The sequence below is a fragment of the Taudactylus pleione genome, unplaced genomic scaffold, assembly GCF_031769625.1.
Source record: "Taudactylus pleione unplaced genomic scaffold, aTauple2 ptg000055l, whole genome shotgun sequence".
NCBI classification, from domain to species: Eukaryota; Metazoa; Chordata; class Amphibia; order Anura; family Myobatrachidae; genus Taudactylus; species Taudactylus pleione.
The window spans coordinates 205,509-222,943 of NW_028284457.1; the positions used below are offsets into that span (position 1 = coordinate 205,509).

Here is a 17,435-nt window from a genome sequence, read left to right on the forward strand (position 1 = left end):
AATGAATAGGAAATGAATAAGAAGCTGTAAAATGAATAAGAAGTGAATAAGAAGCTGTAAAATGAATAAGAAGTGAATAAGAAGCTGTAAAATGAATAGGAAATGAATAAGAAGCTGTAAAATGAATAAGAAGCTGTAAAATGAATAGGAAATGAATAAGAAGCTGGAACATGAATAAGAAGTGAATAAGAAGCCATAAAATGAATAAGAAGTGAATAAGAAGCTGTAAAATGAATAAGAAGTGAATAAGAAGCTGTAAAATGAATAGGAAATGAATAAGAAGCTGTAAAATGAATAAGAGGTGAATAAGAAGCTGGAAAATGAATAAGAAGTGAATAAGAAGCCATAAAATGAATAAGAAGTGAATAAGAAGCTGGCCGAATAAGGAGTTAACTTCAGCCTCGTAAAAACTTGTATATGTGTAAGGAAGCTGTTATTGACTGAGTAACATGTAGCAGTATAGTCAGACAGAGAACACATGAGGATACAATATAGTGAACCTCCCACTGTAATTTTGAAGCAGCAACATATCCTGTGATGTCGGGAGGAGGGGAGCACAGAGAAGGGAGGAGTGTGTACTATAACCAGATTAAAGGAGTGCCTTCTGTGAGAAGCCGGGTTATTCTGTACGTCTGGTGTAATCAGCCTAGATGGAGCTGCATAGAATGTACTACCATTGGACATCTCAGATCCACTGACACACTTTGCATGGCTGAGATTTGTGACAGCTACCTCACACACACGCACTGTGCCGGGGCTGCTTCATACACTCACTGTAAATACATGCACCCTGTATCAGTAAAATGCACAAACGGATCTATTAATTTATTATTTTGTATCTCGGATCTTCAGTGCAAGAAACAACCATGCTGCAGAGACTCTAACTGAAGGACACACATTGCACACACACTGGCTGAGGCAGCAGGGCAGTATACAGTGTCACACACTCACATACAGTGTCTTGCTGGCCCTAGGCTACAGGCCTGGCACCACTGCCTACACCTGGCTCCCTCCCGGGCTCTGAGTCCTGAGCTCCCCCGCACACAGCTCGGGGACTTGGCTTCATGCACCAGCACAATGTCCGGGAAGCATTACAAAGGACCCGAGGTCAGCTGCTGCATCAAGTATTTTATATTCGCCTTCAATGTCATCTTCTGGGTGAGTGGCTGTATCCCTGTGCTGTTCTGTAGCAGCCTCCCTGATTTGGTGTTATTTATTATTGTTACTGGGATTAGGCGGATTATTACATCACCAGATCTTTGTAGTTCATTTCTGAATGTTTTGTAGTTAATGAAATGTGTATGGTCCCTGCCTGTTGTTTATATATGCGCAATAATGGTGTAAGGATAAATGTGGATCACAACTAACTAATATTGATAATAAATATGTACATTTTTTTTTTTTAAACTTCACATTTGTGTTCATAAACCTCACATCCCAGTGTTGGGTATAATCAGACTTCGTCATCAGGATGAGCCATACTCTTTGAATCCTTATTTCCAAGCCTGGGCATTGGCAGAGAGAGTGTGTACACATACTGCTTGTCACCTGCCTGTGGCTGGGAGCAGGGACCTGTATCCTGCTGTTTATGGAACAGAAATTCTTTAGCTTCTGACTTTTTACTGAATTCCAGGACAAAATTGCTGGGGCACTCATGAAGCTGGGGCAGTTCCTGGTTATAGACATTGTTATTGTCTATGTATCAATCTGATTTTTTATATAAAACTATGCAGAAACACTTTATGTATTGTTGCTATGTACTAATGGCACAATGCAGGAGATTTCACATAAATCTCAGGCAAAGTGCTAATTAGCACTGCAGATCGCAGTCCCCATTTTTATCAATGTGGACTACAATCTGTCCCCTATGTACTAAACTCCAAAAAGCAAAGCTTTACGGAGTTTAGCCCCAGTAGTTCACACCATCTTCAGATCATGTAAACTACTGTCAGCCTATGGAGGCTCCAGGGGCAGGAGAGAGATCTTTCGAGTACCAGAAGCTGACACTATGCGCAGTGTCGGCTTCCCCCGGGGAGTCTTTCACTTCCGTGAAAGACTTCTCCTAAATGCCCGGGATATAACTCGCGGGGGACAGCGGTTACCACAACTGTTGTACCTGCGAGTTCCCTGTAGTACATAGCTGGGATATTTTTATTAAAAATGAAAATATCCCCAGCGAGTTAGATACATAATAATCGCGGCTGGTCCGCGATTTTTAGTACATAGACTCCTAGGTATATGAGTTTTATGGAGATAAAAAAATAACAATTTAATCATATATATTAACAGAATCAGTATGTTATACCGCCGGACGTCAGCCCGGCGGATGTAATAGAGATGCCAGAAGGCCGGCATATGGAGATCCCGACAGGGTAAGTATAAAGGTTATCCCTAACCTACGATCGGTAGGCCGGGTGTCGGGATTTCGGCGTGGGGCTAATGATAGGCGTCGGTATTTAGACATCTATCAGTCCCATGCTGGTATTTCACTGTTGGTAAGCCGGTGGTTGGCATTTAGACCGCCGGCTTCCTGACTACATACCATATTAAGCTTTGGAGACCATAATACGTCATAAAACAAATTCTAGTTATTTACTTTTTGTGTGCGCAAATCTTTTTTTTTTTCTATAATATAACTTGTAAACTATATTTTATGCTGTCGTGTGTGTGTGTGTGTCTGATATTTTTCCTGCAACCATTTTAGAATCTTTAAGGATCATTATGTTATAAAAGTAACTGAGCTTGCATTTTACATGTCTGTTACCTTATTAAGGAAGTCCCTATTGCAGTGGTTGCCAAGCTGGGTGCTGTGGATAATGGGAGTTTAATTAAGAGGTTTCGGGAGATGCACTAAGCCTTGGAGAGTGATAAAGTGGAGAGTCATAAAGTACCAACCAATCAGCTCCTAAATGGCATTTTTCAAACACAGGCTGTAATTATCAGTTTGGAGCTGATTGGTTGGAACTTTATCTCTCTCCACTTTATCACCCTTCAAGGCATCTCCCTCTAGGTGCGCATAATGCATATTTGTCCATCTAGATTTCAAGTGTAAAAATTGATTTTGAGGTTATACAGTATGCTCCAGTCACACAGCAATATTGGTTTGTGGTCAGAGGGTTATTTGAGTGTAAAAAGAGAAAACCTGTAAAGTTTGTGTAAACAGTGAGGGCAGGTAATTGGGTAGAATATTTTTTGCAGGTTACATAGGTGGCTCTTTAAATTATTTTTTATTATTGACATTACCTATATTTCCTCCCAAGCTATAAAATGGACACAAATGAAATATTCAGCATACGTTTTCTGTTGCTGATTTTATGCAGTTTGTCACATAATAGGTTTCTATAGAAACACACCAGGACGTGTGTCCAAGAAGTGTGAAAATCCCTTTATACAAAATTGGTTTTAGAGCCAGTGGTGGAGGTTGTCTCAGTCACCCCTTACAAAGATAATGAAAATTCTTCTGATATGGCAAAATGAAAAAGGCAGACTTCTGAATGGCATGTTTCATTTGGTACAGGGACATTTTGAAGTCTCTGTTTTGACGCTCTAATGCAGTGATTTCCAACCTCGGTCCTCAAGGCACACTAACAGTCCTGGTTTTAGTGATATCCATGCTAAAGCACAGATGGTTAAATCAAAATAACTGAGGTACTAATTAAGTCACCTGTGCTCAAGTATGGCTATCCTCAAAACCTGGACTGTTAGGGCGGAATTCAATTGATTACGCGGTCCGGATCTCCCGTCTAAAGTGACAGGAGATCGCAGGCCGCTATTTAATTGATGCCGTTTTTCGCGCTGATCGCGCCCATAGAGGTCAGGTTTAGCCGTGTAAAGCATCTAAACCCGACCAAAGTGCTGGGCGCGACCGCAAAAAGTGATGTTTGGGCGCCCAAACAGGTCACTTTTCGCACATTTCAGCTCTCATCCCCCTGGGGCTGTGAGTTGAAATCTAGCGCTGGTAGCTGTTCGCGCCCGACAGGAGCAAGAATTGAATAGCTCCGTCGGGCGCGATAGGGGCTGGAATCAATTGAATTCCGCCCTTAGTGTGCCTTGAGGATGGGAACCCCTGCTCTAATGGATCATATGTAGAATAATATGATGACTGGCAGTGTACACAAAGTTTTGTCAATTAGCTAAACCTTTTTCCCTAAGAGAACACAAAGGGTAAAAATCCTAACTATATTTAAAGAGTTTTAACTGAAGTTAATTTTCTATACGTTTCTTTCCTTCACATATCAGGTGGCTGTGCACTTGTCTTTTCTGCAGAGATGACTTATTTTTGTTTATCTGAAGAAATTGCAGATTTCATATATAAAATCTCTCCACACAATGAACTCTGAACATGTATTATATAGTGTAACTGTACAAGACCTATTTTACAAATCGCAAAAAATAGCTTACACAGAGCAGACCTGCGGAGAGGTCCTCACTGTACCTCTCACTATTGCCCCCAATGCTTCTTTACAATAAGTAGGTGCAATAACTACTGAACCGATCGTCATAAAAACTGCCTCATTTTGTAGTGCGGACTCCTAGAAATAACCTACAGTTTGTTTACTCTCAATCTGTCAAGTTAAAGCTGAGCCATAACAAAAACAAAATGTATTGATATCATCAATGCCAGAGATAGGTGTGGCACCATGTGCCTCAGTATGTCTTCTCATCCTTATTCCAGTTGTATACAGTATGTATATAATTGTCTAGATGCCATTAAACAGTTTAGTAAAGAAAAAAAAATATCCGTATTGTTTCAGGTTGCGTACACTAAGAAACAGTGCCAGCTCCTCTGCTTGGCTAGATACTTGTGCTTTTCATCCTGTAGTTGCCAGCACACTATATGGCACAATAAGGCAGACAGACATTGCAGGAAGAATTAACTTGAATACTCTATAAAGAGTGCCCAGTGTCTGCCTGAGTGATTGCAAGCTCTGTAGCTCCAAATATAAGGCTAAAATGTGAAAATGATTGCTTAGCTATTTTTATAGTTATGCACTGAAAAAGACTTTCAGAAAAGTCAGTAGCCTAATACAAAGATTTATAAGCACTGGCAGATCAGTATGATCTTATAGTAATAAATCTGGGTTCTGCATGTTACACCTAGGAGAATACTGCATGTTCATCTTGGCTGCAGACTTTATGGCTCCTTGGGCGGTAACAACTCAGGGAAGACCAGCTCCACATGTGACAGTAGTGGTCTGAAAGAAGTTGTGGTTTCTGAAGTTTATTTACTGTATAGTTTTAAGTGCTTAAAAATATGTTTTGATCAAAGATTCTATGATTATAGCTTACTATACGACCAAGCCATGCTGGACTTTCTGGTACTTTCCTCAACACTCTAAAATGTAGTCCCTGGCTCAGATGGTCAGAACAGCCACATAAAATGTTTTTTTTTGAGTAATTAGTGGTTATGTTACACTTTATTATTCCCAAACTATGTGTTTTTTTGATATGGGAAAGCTTATTGAAGCCATACGTTTTCTGCGTATTTTTCATGATTAAAGCTCCTATTTTACTGTTCTTAATGTTGTCCTGACTGTTCTGAATTCATGTTTAGGTCAATAGTAGTTTTAAACTTGCTCAACAATTCATTGTAATGGACCAAAGTTCAAATAAATGTTGCAAATAATTGTTTATTTTGATCCTTGGACAATTTTTACAACAAATTGATAAGCAAGTCTTATTTTATTTCTGGTATTCCATAAGATGAATCTGTTTTACACTATGAAGCACCTCTTTTTGTTTCATTTACAGATTGCTAAGAACCCTTGAGGATTTGAGATTTTATCTATACCTATAATTCTTTTTCATCCACTAGGAGACACTGGAGGTGCTTACGCTGGGGTATAGAGGCATGGATAACTGGAGCTAGCACTTTAAATAATTTAGAAGTGTGAAGCTCCTCCCCCTCTATGCCCCATCAGCCCTCAGTTTAGAAAATGTGCCATCGGAGCTGGTCACTATCTTATGTGTTCCAGCAATACTTACTAATTTTTATAGCTTTTATTATTTTATTACATCTTTTTTTTACACTTATTTGGTACCTTTTGCCACCTCTTTAAAGGTGGGTCCGGGTACCTGGCGCCCTGTACTTATTAGAAGCAGGTAGGAGTGCACAGTGCTTAAACTAAAAGCACTGACAGCTCCTTATCGCCACAGCACATCTCAAAGAAGAAGAGAGTGCTGAAGCCGACTACCGAGAGAGACTTCAACGGGGACCCGCAGTGAGTATCAGCGCTGCACATCCCCTGGCTCCCGCCCCGCTGCCCAGCACTATCTCAGCACTTGGTAAGAAGTGCCTGCGTTGGGTTAGGAGACTAGCACTACAGCGTGGCTTCCTGCTTCTCCCTCTCCCCGCTGATACACGCGGAGTAGTGCGGAGGGGGAGGAAATGGCCACAGAACCATATTCGGAGCTTCTCGGGGCATACAAAAAGGGGGCAGAGCTTAGGCAGCGCGGGCTCTCTCCTCTAAGTGGCAAGCGGCTGTGTAAAACAGCGTGGCTGCCATTTTTTATTGCTTGTTGCTAATGCTGCATCTCTCCTTCAACCAGGAAGTGTGCAGTTTTGACAGGATCCTTGGCAAAGGTGCAGCTGCAAGTTACACAGAAGGCTGACCTGACTACATCCCTGGTTCAGAGACTGTGAGTAATTCACTGGGGTGTAGGTGCAGGGAATCTGATCTGTGGGAAGAGAGTGGTGTGTGTCTCCTCCTCTGTGTCCCAAACCAGCCTTCTGTTTCTTTACTATGTTTATACTCTGTCCCTCTGTGTGGTGACTGTGTGTATACATGCCAAACAGAACTATGGCTTCTCACTAAATGTTTGTCTGTTCTAGGTGTAACAACAAACTAACCAAGCCGCATGCCTCTGGGTCCACGTTATGTGTATAGCAATAGATCAATCTATGACTATTACTGCCTCACCTGCTCCTCCATGGGCCGCTGACCTGGTAGGAGTTATGTCAGACTTAACATCAGAGTTAGCTGAGGCGCGTAAGTCTCAACCTCCCTGGGTGGCTGGATTAACCAAGTCTCTAGACACCCTGGTACAGGTTATGGGTACAGCGGCATCTGCACCCTCCACTTCCTACCAAAGACACAAAAGCATCCTCCATCAACTGTTCTCCAGTCAGAGGAGTCGGACGAAGAATTCCTCGCTACGGAGGATACCGAAGAAGGTGAATTGGAGGAAGCTTTACAGGACTGTGCCCCTCAGGAGTTAGTCTACCTCTCCCGGGGTGAAATCTCTAATTTTGGCGGTCAGAAAGACTCTGAATTTACCTGAGGATATAATTCCTGCATCCCAGGAGTGTGAATTATTTCATGAACAACCTAAGAGCTCGGCGGTTTTCCCGTTCTCACAGCAACTTCAACAGCAGCTCTTAGTGGCCTGGAAACAACCAGATAAACGGTTCCAAATTCCGCGCCGGTTTCAGTCTAGCTACCCTTTTCCATCATCCATGATGGAGAAGTGGGAAACACCCCCTCCAGTAGATGCATCTGTCTCCCGTCTCTCTAAAGGCCCCCATACACGGTGAGATTCAAGGTTGGTAAGATCAGTTGTACGAATCCTTGAAATTCTTCATAAGATGTGGTCAAATGGTGTATGATTGATCATTAAGATCATAGGATAAGATGCATAGAAGTGTATCACATCGTACACAATCAGTGGAGATCTCTCTGCAAAACCATCTGATCTGCGATCCAACTAGAAGACGGCGGGGACGCGCATCGAGGTCACAGAAGACTCAAAATGCAACTATTTTCAAACGATTGATCTGTCCAACCTGTATAAACTGCCAAAATCGTGTTAAAAATGGTCCAGTGCATGGCCACCTTGAGACTACCAGTACCGGGAGCTACAGTACTAAAAGATCCTTCGGATCGTAAGTTGGAGACAACGCTAAGATCTATTTATACTGCAGCGGCTGCTCAACTTAGGCCCACACTTGTTACTTCTTGGGTGAACAAGGCTGTGGTTTGCTGGGCTGACCAGTTGACTTCAGGTTTGGACTCCAGTACTTCCAGAGCAGAGTTACGTCTACTAGCAGAACACATACGTGAGTCTGCAGTTTACCTGGGAGAAGCTTCAAAAGATATCAGTTAGATTAGTGCTCGCATATCTGCTTCTGCGATTTCGGGCCACAGAGCCCTCTGGTTGCGCGCTTGGCAAGTGGACGCAGAATCCAAGCGTGCGGTGGAGGGTCTACCATTCACTGGTGACATGCTGTACGGGGTGGAATTAGACAAATGGAAATCCCAAGCCACAGGGGGTAAGTCTTCCTTCCTCCCGTCAACTGCACTGGCTGCCAGAAGATCTTACACTGGACCTTTGTGTCATTCCTTTCTTGTGCCACATTCCTTTCGTGGTAGAGCCAGAGGTGCCCCCACACAGCCAAGAGGCGGCAGAGGTAGAGGTCGCCCACACACAGTTGCACTTAGACAGGAGCCTAAACCAGCTGAGAAACAGGTGGCATGACGGTCTTCCGTCCCACCTTGGACCGCCTAAAGTGGGAGTCCGCCTGCAAAAATGTCAACAAGTTTGGAACCAGACCTCTACAGAACCGTGGATCCAAAGACTAATTTCCCTGGGGTACCGAATAGACTTCGAAGTCCCCCCTCCACCTTGGTTCTTCACTACAAGTCTGCCAATACCTGCAGACAAGGCCAGGGAGCTATCCAGTCTCTAGTAGTATCATCTGTGCTAGTTCCGGAACATCAAAGAGGTATGGGTTTTTACTCAAACCTGTTTGTAGTACCCAAACCGGATGGCTTGGTCAGGCCCATCTTAAACCTCAAGTCCTTGAACCTGGATCTGAAGATGTATCGTTTCAAGATGGAGTCTCTGCAGTCAGTCATTGCGAGCCTGGAACCAGGGGAGTTCCTATTATCCCTGGATATCAAGGATGCCTATCTCCGTGTTCCCATTTGGGAACCACACCAGTCCTTTCTGCGTTTTGTCATATTGAAAGATCATTATCAGTTTCGGGCATTGCCGTTCGGGTTATCCTCGGCTCCCCGCATCTTCACCAAACTCATGTCAGTCATGATTGCTCTCCTTCGGTCATCAGGAGTGAACATTGGGGGTCATTCAGACCTGCTCGCGAGCGCAGGACGCTCGCAAGTTGGGTCGATGTTCCCCCACTGCGCATGCGCACGACGGAGGGAGCTCCGTCGTGCGCATTCGCGAGACCCGGCGAGCGACGTGCTCTCCATCGCTCCGGGTCTCGCACCAAAGGGGGCATGCTGTCGATGTTGATTGACAGCACGCCCCCTTTGGTGGGCGTGCCGGGGGCGTGCTTGCCAGACGGAGGCGTTCCCATGGGAACGCCTACCGTCTGAAGCCGGCCCCACTGACATCACTAGTGATGTCAGTGGGAGTGATTTTGACTCTGATAGAGCCAAAATCACTCCAGGGCTTGTGGCAGCGAGACCCTACCGCAGGGTCTCTGTCGCAAGCCCGATGGTCGCGATGGTCAGGACCATCGCGACAATCATCATGGACGCTCGCATATGCTGTGGGTGGTCACCCACAGCTATGCGAGCGGCCAGGAGGCCGCTTCATTTTCATGGAGGAGGGCACTGATTTAGAGCGAGCGCTCTGGTCAGAGCGTTCGGCTCTGAATCAGGCCCATAATCCCTTATTTGGACGACCTGTTACTCAAGGCTCCATCGGTGTCTCTTCTATCAAATCATGCCTTACTGACATGTCACACTCTAATCCAACATGGTTGGATAATCAACTTCAAGAAATCAAATCTCAATCCGTCCCAGAAACTCCTGTTTCTGGGCATGATCTTGGCATCACAGAGGATTTTTCTTCCAATAGACAAAGCCCGGGATATCCGGTTGTTAGTTTAGCTGGTCCACAGACCAAAGAAGGTGCCCCTGCTTCTTTGTCTATGTCTCTTGGGGAAGATGGTAGCTGCTTTCGAGGCACTACAGTTCAGCCGGTTCCACTCCAGGGTGTTTCAGCTGGACCTGCTAACGGGTCAGGCAGGGTCTCATCTGCTTCTACATCAACCAATCCATCTGAGCCCGGTTACCAGAGTAGCCCTTCTCTGGTGGACACAATCCAACAATCTATTAGCGGGTCGAAGATTTGGAGTGTAGGACTGGATCATCATAACAACAGATGCCAGCCTTCGAGGATGGGGAGCAGTAGTCCTCGATTATCACTTTCAGGGTCGATGGTCCCTTCTAGAACAGAAGTGACCCATAAATGTACTCAAGGCTCGCCCGGTAAGAGTTCAGTCCGACAACGCGACGACCATCACTTGCATCAACCGACAAGGAGGGACTCTGAGTCGCATGGCCATGCGAGAAGTAACTCAGATCCTCCGGTGGGCCGAGAACCAGTCAGTAATCCTGTCGGTGGTATTCATCCCGGGTGTGGACAACTGGGAAGCAGGTTACCTAAACTACCAGGATATCCATCCCGGGGAATGGAAGCTTCATCCAGACGTGTTCAACGTGCTGATACGTTGATGGGGATGTCCTCTGGTGGACCTCATGGCATCACGATTGAATCGTCAGCTCCCGGTATACGTGTCAAGAACTCGAGATCCGCAGGCAGAGGCAGTAGACGCTCTGACAGTTCCGTGGATCTACGACTTTGTTTACCTTTTTCCTCCGATTCCACTTCTTCCTCGCCTGCTAAAAAGGATAAAACACGAGTCAGCCTCTGTCATTCTCGTGGCTCCGAACTGGCCTCGGAGAACTTGGTTCTCGGACCTTCAGTCCCTATTGTCAGACGATCCATGGCCCCTTCCTCTGCTCCTGGATCTAATACAGCAGGGTCCTTTCGTACACCCCACGTAGCGCAACTGCGTTTAACGGGGTGGCTCTTGAAACCGATATCCTAAGATGCAGGGGCATCCCAGACTCTGTTATTCCCACCATGCTACGCGCCAGGAAACCAGTTTGGCTGCGCATTATCATCGCATCTGGCGTTCTTATATCTTATGGTGTTCCAGTCGAGGTCTTCCGTCTAGGACTTTTAGGTTGCCCTGGTTTCTGCTTTTTCTTCAGATGGGTCTGGATTCTGGCCTTCGTCTTGGAACTTTAAAGGTACAGGTTTCTGCCCTTTCCATTTTCTTTCAACGGAAATTGGCCCTCATTCCTGAGGTGCAGACATTTCTCCAGGGGGTCTTGCGTGTACAGCCTCCTTTTGTACCTCCGATAGCTCCCTGGGACTTGAACTTAGTACTTCTGTTTCTTCAGTCGTCCATGTTTGAACCTTTTGTAAGGTTGATATTAAGTACTTGTCTTGGAAGACTGTCCTCCTCCTAGCTCTAGCTTCGGCTCATAGAGTTTCGGAAGTGAGTGCTCTGTCCTATAAGCCACCTTACCTTGTGTTTCATGCTGATAGGGCGGAACTGCGGACTGTAGCCGCCATCCTTCCCAAAGTAGTGTCGGCTTTCCATATTAATCAGCCAATTGTGGTACCGTCTTTGGTGGAGGACTCTGGTGGTCCTTCTACCATGGATGTGGTTAGAACTCTCCGCATCTATGTTGACAGGACAGCGTCCCTCCGTAAGTCTGAGTTGCTTTTTGTCCTCTATGATGCGGTTCGGAGGGGTTGGCCAGCGTTTAAGCAGACTTTGGCACGTTGGAGCCGGCTGACTATTCATCAGGCTTATGTTAGTGCGGACCGTCAACCTCCTTCGTCCATTTAGACTCATTCCACACATTCTGTGGGTGCGCCATGGGCGGTTGGTAGGGGGAGCCTCCACGTCACAATTGTGCGGTGCGGCCACTTGGTCTTCAGTTCACACGTTTGTCAAGTTTTACAAATTTGATACGTTGGCTGCTTTGGCATCTCGTTTTGGCCGCCTTGTTCTGCAGGTGCCGCAGAGCGCTCCCGCCTGTGGGGAAAACTTTGGGACGTCCCCAGCGTAAGCACTACCAGTGTCCCCTAGTGGATGAAAGAGAAAATGGGATTTTGATACCTACCGGTAAATCCTTTTCTCTGATTCCACAGGGGACAATGGACGCCCACCTCCTGCATGTTCGGCTTGTTCCGTATGTTGTATGAATCGGTTATTGTGTGTTCTTCTCCTTTTTGCTCCGCTTGTTCTCCATCTCTCGGTCTTCATTTTCTAAACTGAGGGCTGATGGGGCATAGAGGGGGAGGAACTTCACACTTCTAAATTAATTAAAGTGCCAGCTCCAGTTATCCACGCCTCTATACCCCATTGTAAGCACCTCCAGTGTCCCCTGTGGAATCAGAGAAAAGGATTTACCGGTAGGTACCAAAATCAAATTTTTCATTATATGGTTTGTAATAACTTGGTGGAAATACATTTTTGAATGAGCATAGCAGTCTAAGCAAATAATGGTTGACTCCCCATAAATTCTGTGTTCTCCCCATAAATTCTGTGTTTCTGATGGTACAAAAACTCAGCACATTTGCTGATGCCCATATTCATATTTATCAGTAAGTATTAAACAGTTATTTCTCTTATCTATTTAGCACCTTTTACCCAGTAAGACTCATAGTGGGGAATACAATTGTTTTTTCAAGGCCGAACTCCCGTCTAAAATGACGTTAGATTGGGGGGTAATATACAATTGTTTTGGGCGCCTATGATTTTTTGCACATATCGCATCTAAAAGCCACAGGGTTTAGACGTGTACAGTGACTAAACTTGTGCAAAGTCCTTGTTGGCGTGCCCAAAAATCAGACCCTTTGCGGATTTCTGCTCGCCACCCGTCTGACCGGAGCAAAAATTGAATTGCTCTGTCGGGCGCCCATTACTAACAGCCTCAGGTGAAAACAATTCAATTCCGCCCCAAAGAACTTCACGTTATTGCCAAGGGTGAGTCAGTTATTGCAGAGGGTGAGGCAGCCATCTTTGATGCACTCAGTTGGAGGAAATTTAGCCTGGAGGATATCCCCACAAACACAGGGAGAACCCTACAAACTGCACAAAGTTAACCAGAAGATGGTTGGAGCAAACCCCATGCCTCAGCTCTGTGAGGCAGCAGAGGTCCTCAATTTTTAAACTGTATACTAAAATAAATTAAACTGGTGCTGTCGTTTCTGTTTGGATAAAATTGTAGTTGTAGTGTGATAATTCACATAAGTTTGCATTCGGAACTTAGGACATATCACAAGAATGTATTACCATTCTTAAGCAGGGTCAGAGCTTGCGAGAAAGCTCTGTCGCTGTGAATCACCACACACTTCTCATTGTATTTTTTGCAAAAAAAACAGTGAGTGCCTCCGTGCATGCGCTGCCGGCTAGCGATTACCCACAACCACCGCTTTCACTTACCTGTCGGTGATCGATGAGCTCTCTCCTCCAGTCAGCTGGAATCCTGGCTCCTGGTCTGTGACCCCGGCCACCTGATGTGTGCTATAAACTGAGGTGCCGGTTTACAGCACAGTGCAGGAGCCCCGACGACCAACTGAATGGAGGGGAGAGCTCACCGATCCTTGGTGCAGGTTAAGTTTTTTTTATTTTATTTGAACAGTCCACTTGTGGTCTATTTAGACAACAAACCTGATCACAGAGGGCCTTTCAGAGCGAAGCAGGAGTCTGAGAAACGGGGGGACCCTGCTTAACACCATCTCCATCCCCCTCCTGGTATTTGTTCACAATTCCCCCTTAGTAAATTTTTCAAGCAGATGGCATTTCCAATTAAAGTATGGAAATGCGATCTGCTTACCCAAAAAAAAAATGATTGGAGTAGTTTTTCATGAAAACTGCTCCAAAAGCCCTTTAATTATTTCAGTGAAACTAAATTAATGTGAAAAGTTTGTAAAACCATCCGTTTTCACATTTATTTTATTAAAACTTATTGATAAATAGAGCCCTTAAACCCTAAACATACATAGACAAATTGGGTAATGGTTATTTCTTTGAGATTTTTAATAAAGAATAGTGGGGTACTAATCTGACTTTACTAATAATAAGTTGATAAAATTTTATGTGATAGGACTTTGGGTAAGAATTAAACACAAAATAATAATATTTTGAGAACCTGTAAAATGATCATGAATTCTTAACCGTGAATATGGTAAATGTTTACTGTAATATAAAAAAGTTGACTTTTAGACGCTGTATATATTCTGAGTAAATTACATTGTAGAAAGACAGAAATTCTGCATGCATAACAGGACAGGATTTCTTTTCTTTTGCCTCTGTGATACAAGTACCTAAAGGTCAATAATGGAAGTGCAAAACTGCAGTTCTGCATTACACATGGTTATGTTTAAATTATTGTTTTGTGCCATTACATTTTATTACCATTAAGCACATGGATTTGTGATCAGTTCCAATCTTGGGGCTTAATCCAATTAGCTGCAAATGGTGTGAGTTCCACGGCGTTAAAACGTTGGCAACAGCACCTCTTGCGGCCCACTCTGAATTAGCACAATTTTGCTCGGAGCCCTATGGGGCTGCGGGCACTTTTGTGCAAGTTCAGGCTGCCGTAAAGTGCGGCTTTTGCCGCGATGACTAGCACCCGCAAGATAATCGCTGTTAATTGGATTGACCCCTTGATGCCTTCCCATCTTTGCTGAGACATCAACATTGGCCTGTGCACTCCTTCATAGTGAGGTTGCAGGGATCACTGTGATTAATTACCTGCGGAAAGTGACGGCCATAAACAAACATTGAAGGTACACATCAAACAGTATCAAGGATATTGATATCTAATATCAAGGAACCCGTGCGCTTATATTAGAGCTATTACCCCTAATTCATACAAAGGTTCTATACCTACTAACTGTTTCAATTATCTATGAACCTATTGCCAATCTGAACACGTGTACTATCAACTCCAGATTTTTATATATACATTGGATCAAGAGTTATTGTGCATGATTTAAATCCAGGAGCAGCAATATTGTTACAAGTGCTTTTTAGTAACTATTTTTGTGTTTTGTATACAATGTAATTTATATTTAAACAATAGTGAAGTCCTATTTTAAATGTACCTTTTGAGCCTCAGTGTTTAACTTAATATGGGGCAGACCTCTGACCAATTAATTTCGATTTGCAGTCTATTGAGTGTAGTAATTCCTTATTTGCTGCGGTTACTAATTCGGAAGCTTTTAGCACTTCATTCCGTTCACTTGCGGCACAATAGACTATATTAATTTATGTTTTTATCTTTTGATATACAGAGCACCAGGAGTTTCAAGTAGTGATACTTTACTTTTTGTGCAACTATCCAGAGCATAGATTGCTATAGATGTTGCTGAGATAAGGAAGTGAATTACACAATGAGGCAATAACTATATGTGCACATTATAACCATATTAGTTTCAAGTATGTTTTTGGTTGTTATACTAGTTCAAAATAAAAAACCTCTGCACTGATTAGATTATGACAGTTTTGTAAGCATAAGCAAAACCAATTTCATCAACTGTAGCCTGCATGTTTTCTGTTGAGAATGGGTAAAGTCAGCATCAGACTATACAGCTGGTTTTGCCTATTCTGTTACAAATGAGCATCATCTTGCAGTTAAAAAAAAGTTTTCCAGCCAAGAACGAGAAAAAAAAGGGAAAGTATTTCATATCATGATTCCTAAATAATATTTTTTGTAGAGATCCATTGTTTACAGTGCACATAACATAACTATCTTTCCATGATAATTATTAGTAGGTATTCTGTATCAACCTGTTAAACTATATTATTACATATCGCTTATATTGCTTTAGATCTTAATGTCAGATATTCTTAATTGATTTTCAGACTTTATTCATCTGTGCAAAGTTAGCCTGACACCAGGGTCAGAATTGCCTGTTATTTCTATATTGCATAGTGCTTTGTTGGTTGTGGGCCTTATTTGGAATTTGGAGTACTGTAAATACAACTGGAAGGGGCAATTTTGTGTTTTGTGCGTGTATATATTTTTATATATATAATTATATATATATATATATATATATATATACATACATACATATATAGTAGACAGATTTAGGGGGTATTCAGTTAGGCTGTGAAAAGCCAACGTACTTTTCGCCTGTTTCAATTATCCCCGTATTCAATTTCAAAAACTTTTCGCCAGTGCGAAAAGTCTTTGTAAAGAAACGGGGATAAGTTTTCACCATGTAGTACATGGCGAAAAAAGGTGCATAATTGGGGTTCAGCGGTGCAGGCTTAAAATAAATAGCTTGCAGCCCAGGGAGTGTCCTATAAAAGTAATCTGTGTCAAAAATATAATAAAAAAATCCTCTGCACACCCCAAAAAATGTACTTACATTTTGGGGGCAAAAAAAAAAAAATTGGGGAACAAAGTTTTAAACTAGCAAAATTTGATTCAGGGGGGGTCCCCATGTATGCGGCAGGTGTTTTCTAGAATGCGGCTGGTAGCGGCAGGTGGATTTTTGACGAATTTTAAAAAATGACATTAGGGACTTAAAAATATGCTTGCATCCATTTTCATGTACCCCAAATTTGATGGGATAAGTTTATTTTAAAAAAAAACCTTCTTCTAAATCCGCATTTATTCACCTGCCGTGGCTAATAAAAACCCTGACTACCTTCAGCAGCCTAATTCGGGGGTACCCATAGTGATCCCTCATGTCAGGACATCTTTAGGGGGGTGACAGGATTTCCCGAAAATTTTATGGACTTTCGATACCTTTCCGCCAGGGCCACGTTTTCGCCGGATCCTAATTGAATACTGGGTTAAAGCGGGCAATGTAATTGAATACCCCCTTAGAGTTTCTAAGGGACTGTATGCCAGCTCAACTCTAAACTGCAGTGTAAATATAGAAAAGGCCAAAATTTGTGTGCTACATGTTTCAGTAGGGTTTGGTACAGGATGCCGATGCTTGGAATCGCAGCAGGTTTAGGATACAGACACCTGTCAATCAGTATCCTAATCCTCCCCCTCTCCCTAACCCTCCCTCCCTGCTGCCTAAACCCCCCTTCCCTTAGTGCACCTAGTGTGAAGTTTAGGGTTTTTAGATCAGAGTCAGGACCCGTGGACTGGGCTGACTGGTTGTAGCAGAATACTGGTGGTAGGATCAGAGGTCTGCTCATGGGTGAGACACATGGGGTAAATGTCTGGTGCCTTCAGAGAGGTCAGTTATAGGCACCCAGTCTGCCCCTGAAACCAATTGAGTGGAACTCAACCCCTTACTTTGAATGTAGGGATAAGGGGTTGAAACCAGTGATTGAAAACTCAGGGAACAGGACAGGGAGTAATTCAGATAATCAGTAGCCCTCCTTCAATCTGCTAACAGATGCTGCAAACTGATTATCAGAGCTGGTCACTGGTGCCTAAATCCTCAAAGTGGAGCCTAGATCCAGTACTCAGTCCCCAACAATAGGATTGAATACTGCAGCAGAAACTCAGCACAAACCCCAACACTCTAGGAAAGGACCCACAGAGCAACAACCACCATCGATAGAGGTACTGTTGGTATAGTGAGCCCCAAAGTAGGTCAGGAGCTGCAATGTTGAGTGCAGATGT

At 43.6% G+C, this 17,435-nt stretch overlaps 1 protein-coding gene across 1 annotated transcript in view; it reads left to right on the forward strand.

The window, feature by feature from the left end:
* Window positions 1-574: 574 nt before the first annotated feature.
* The window catches only part of TSPAN5 (tetraspanin 5), a 139,297-nt gene continuing 122,436 nt past the window's right edge, over window positions 575-17,435 (forward strand). Inside the window, exon 1 of the mRNA XM_088464421.1 lies at window positions 575-1,158. Within this exon, the coding sequence (XP_088320547.1) occupies window positions 1,078-1,158 (81 nt within the window). The 5' untranslated portion in view covers window positions 575-1,077. The remainder of the gene's footprint in view (window positions 1,159-17,435) is intronic.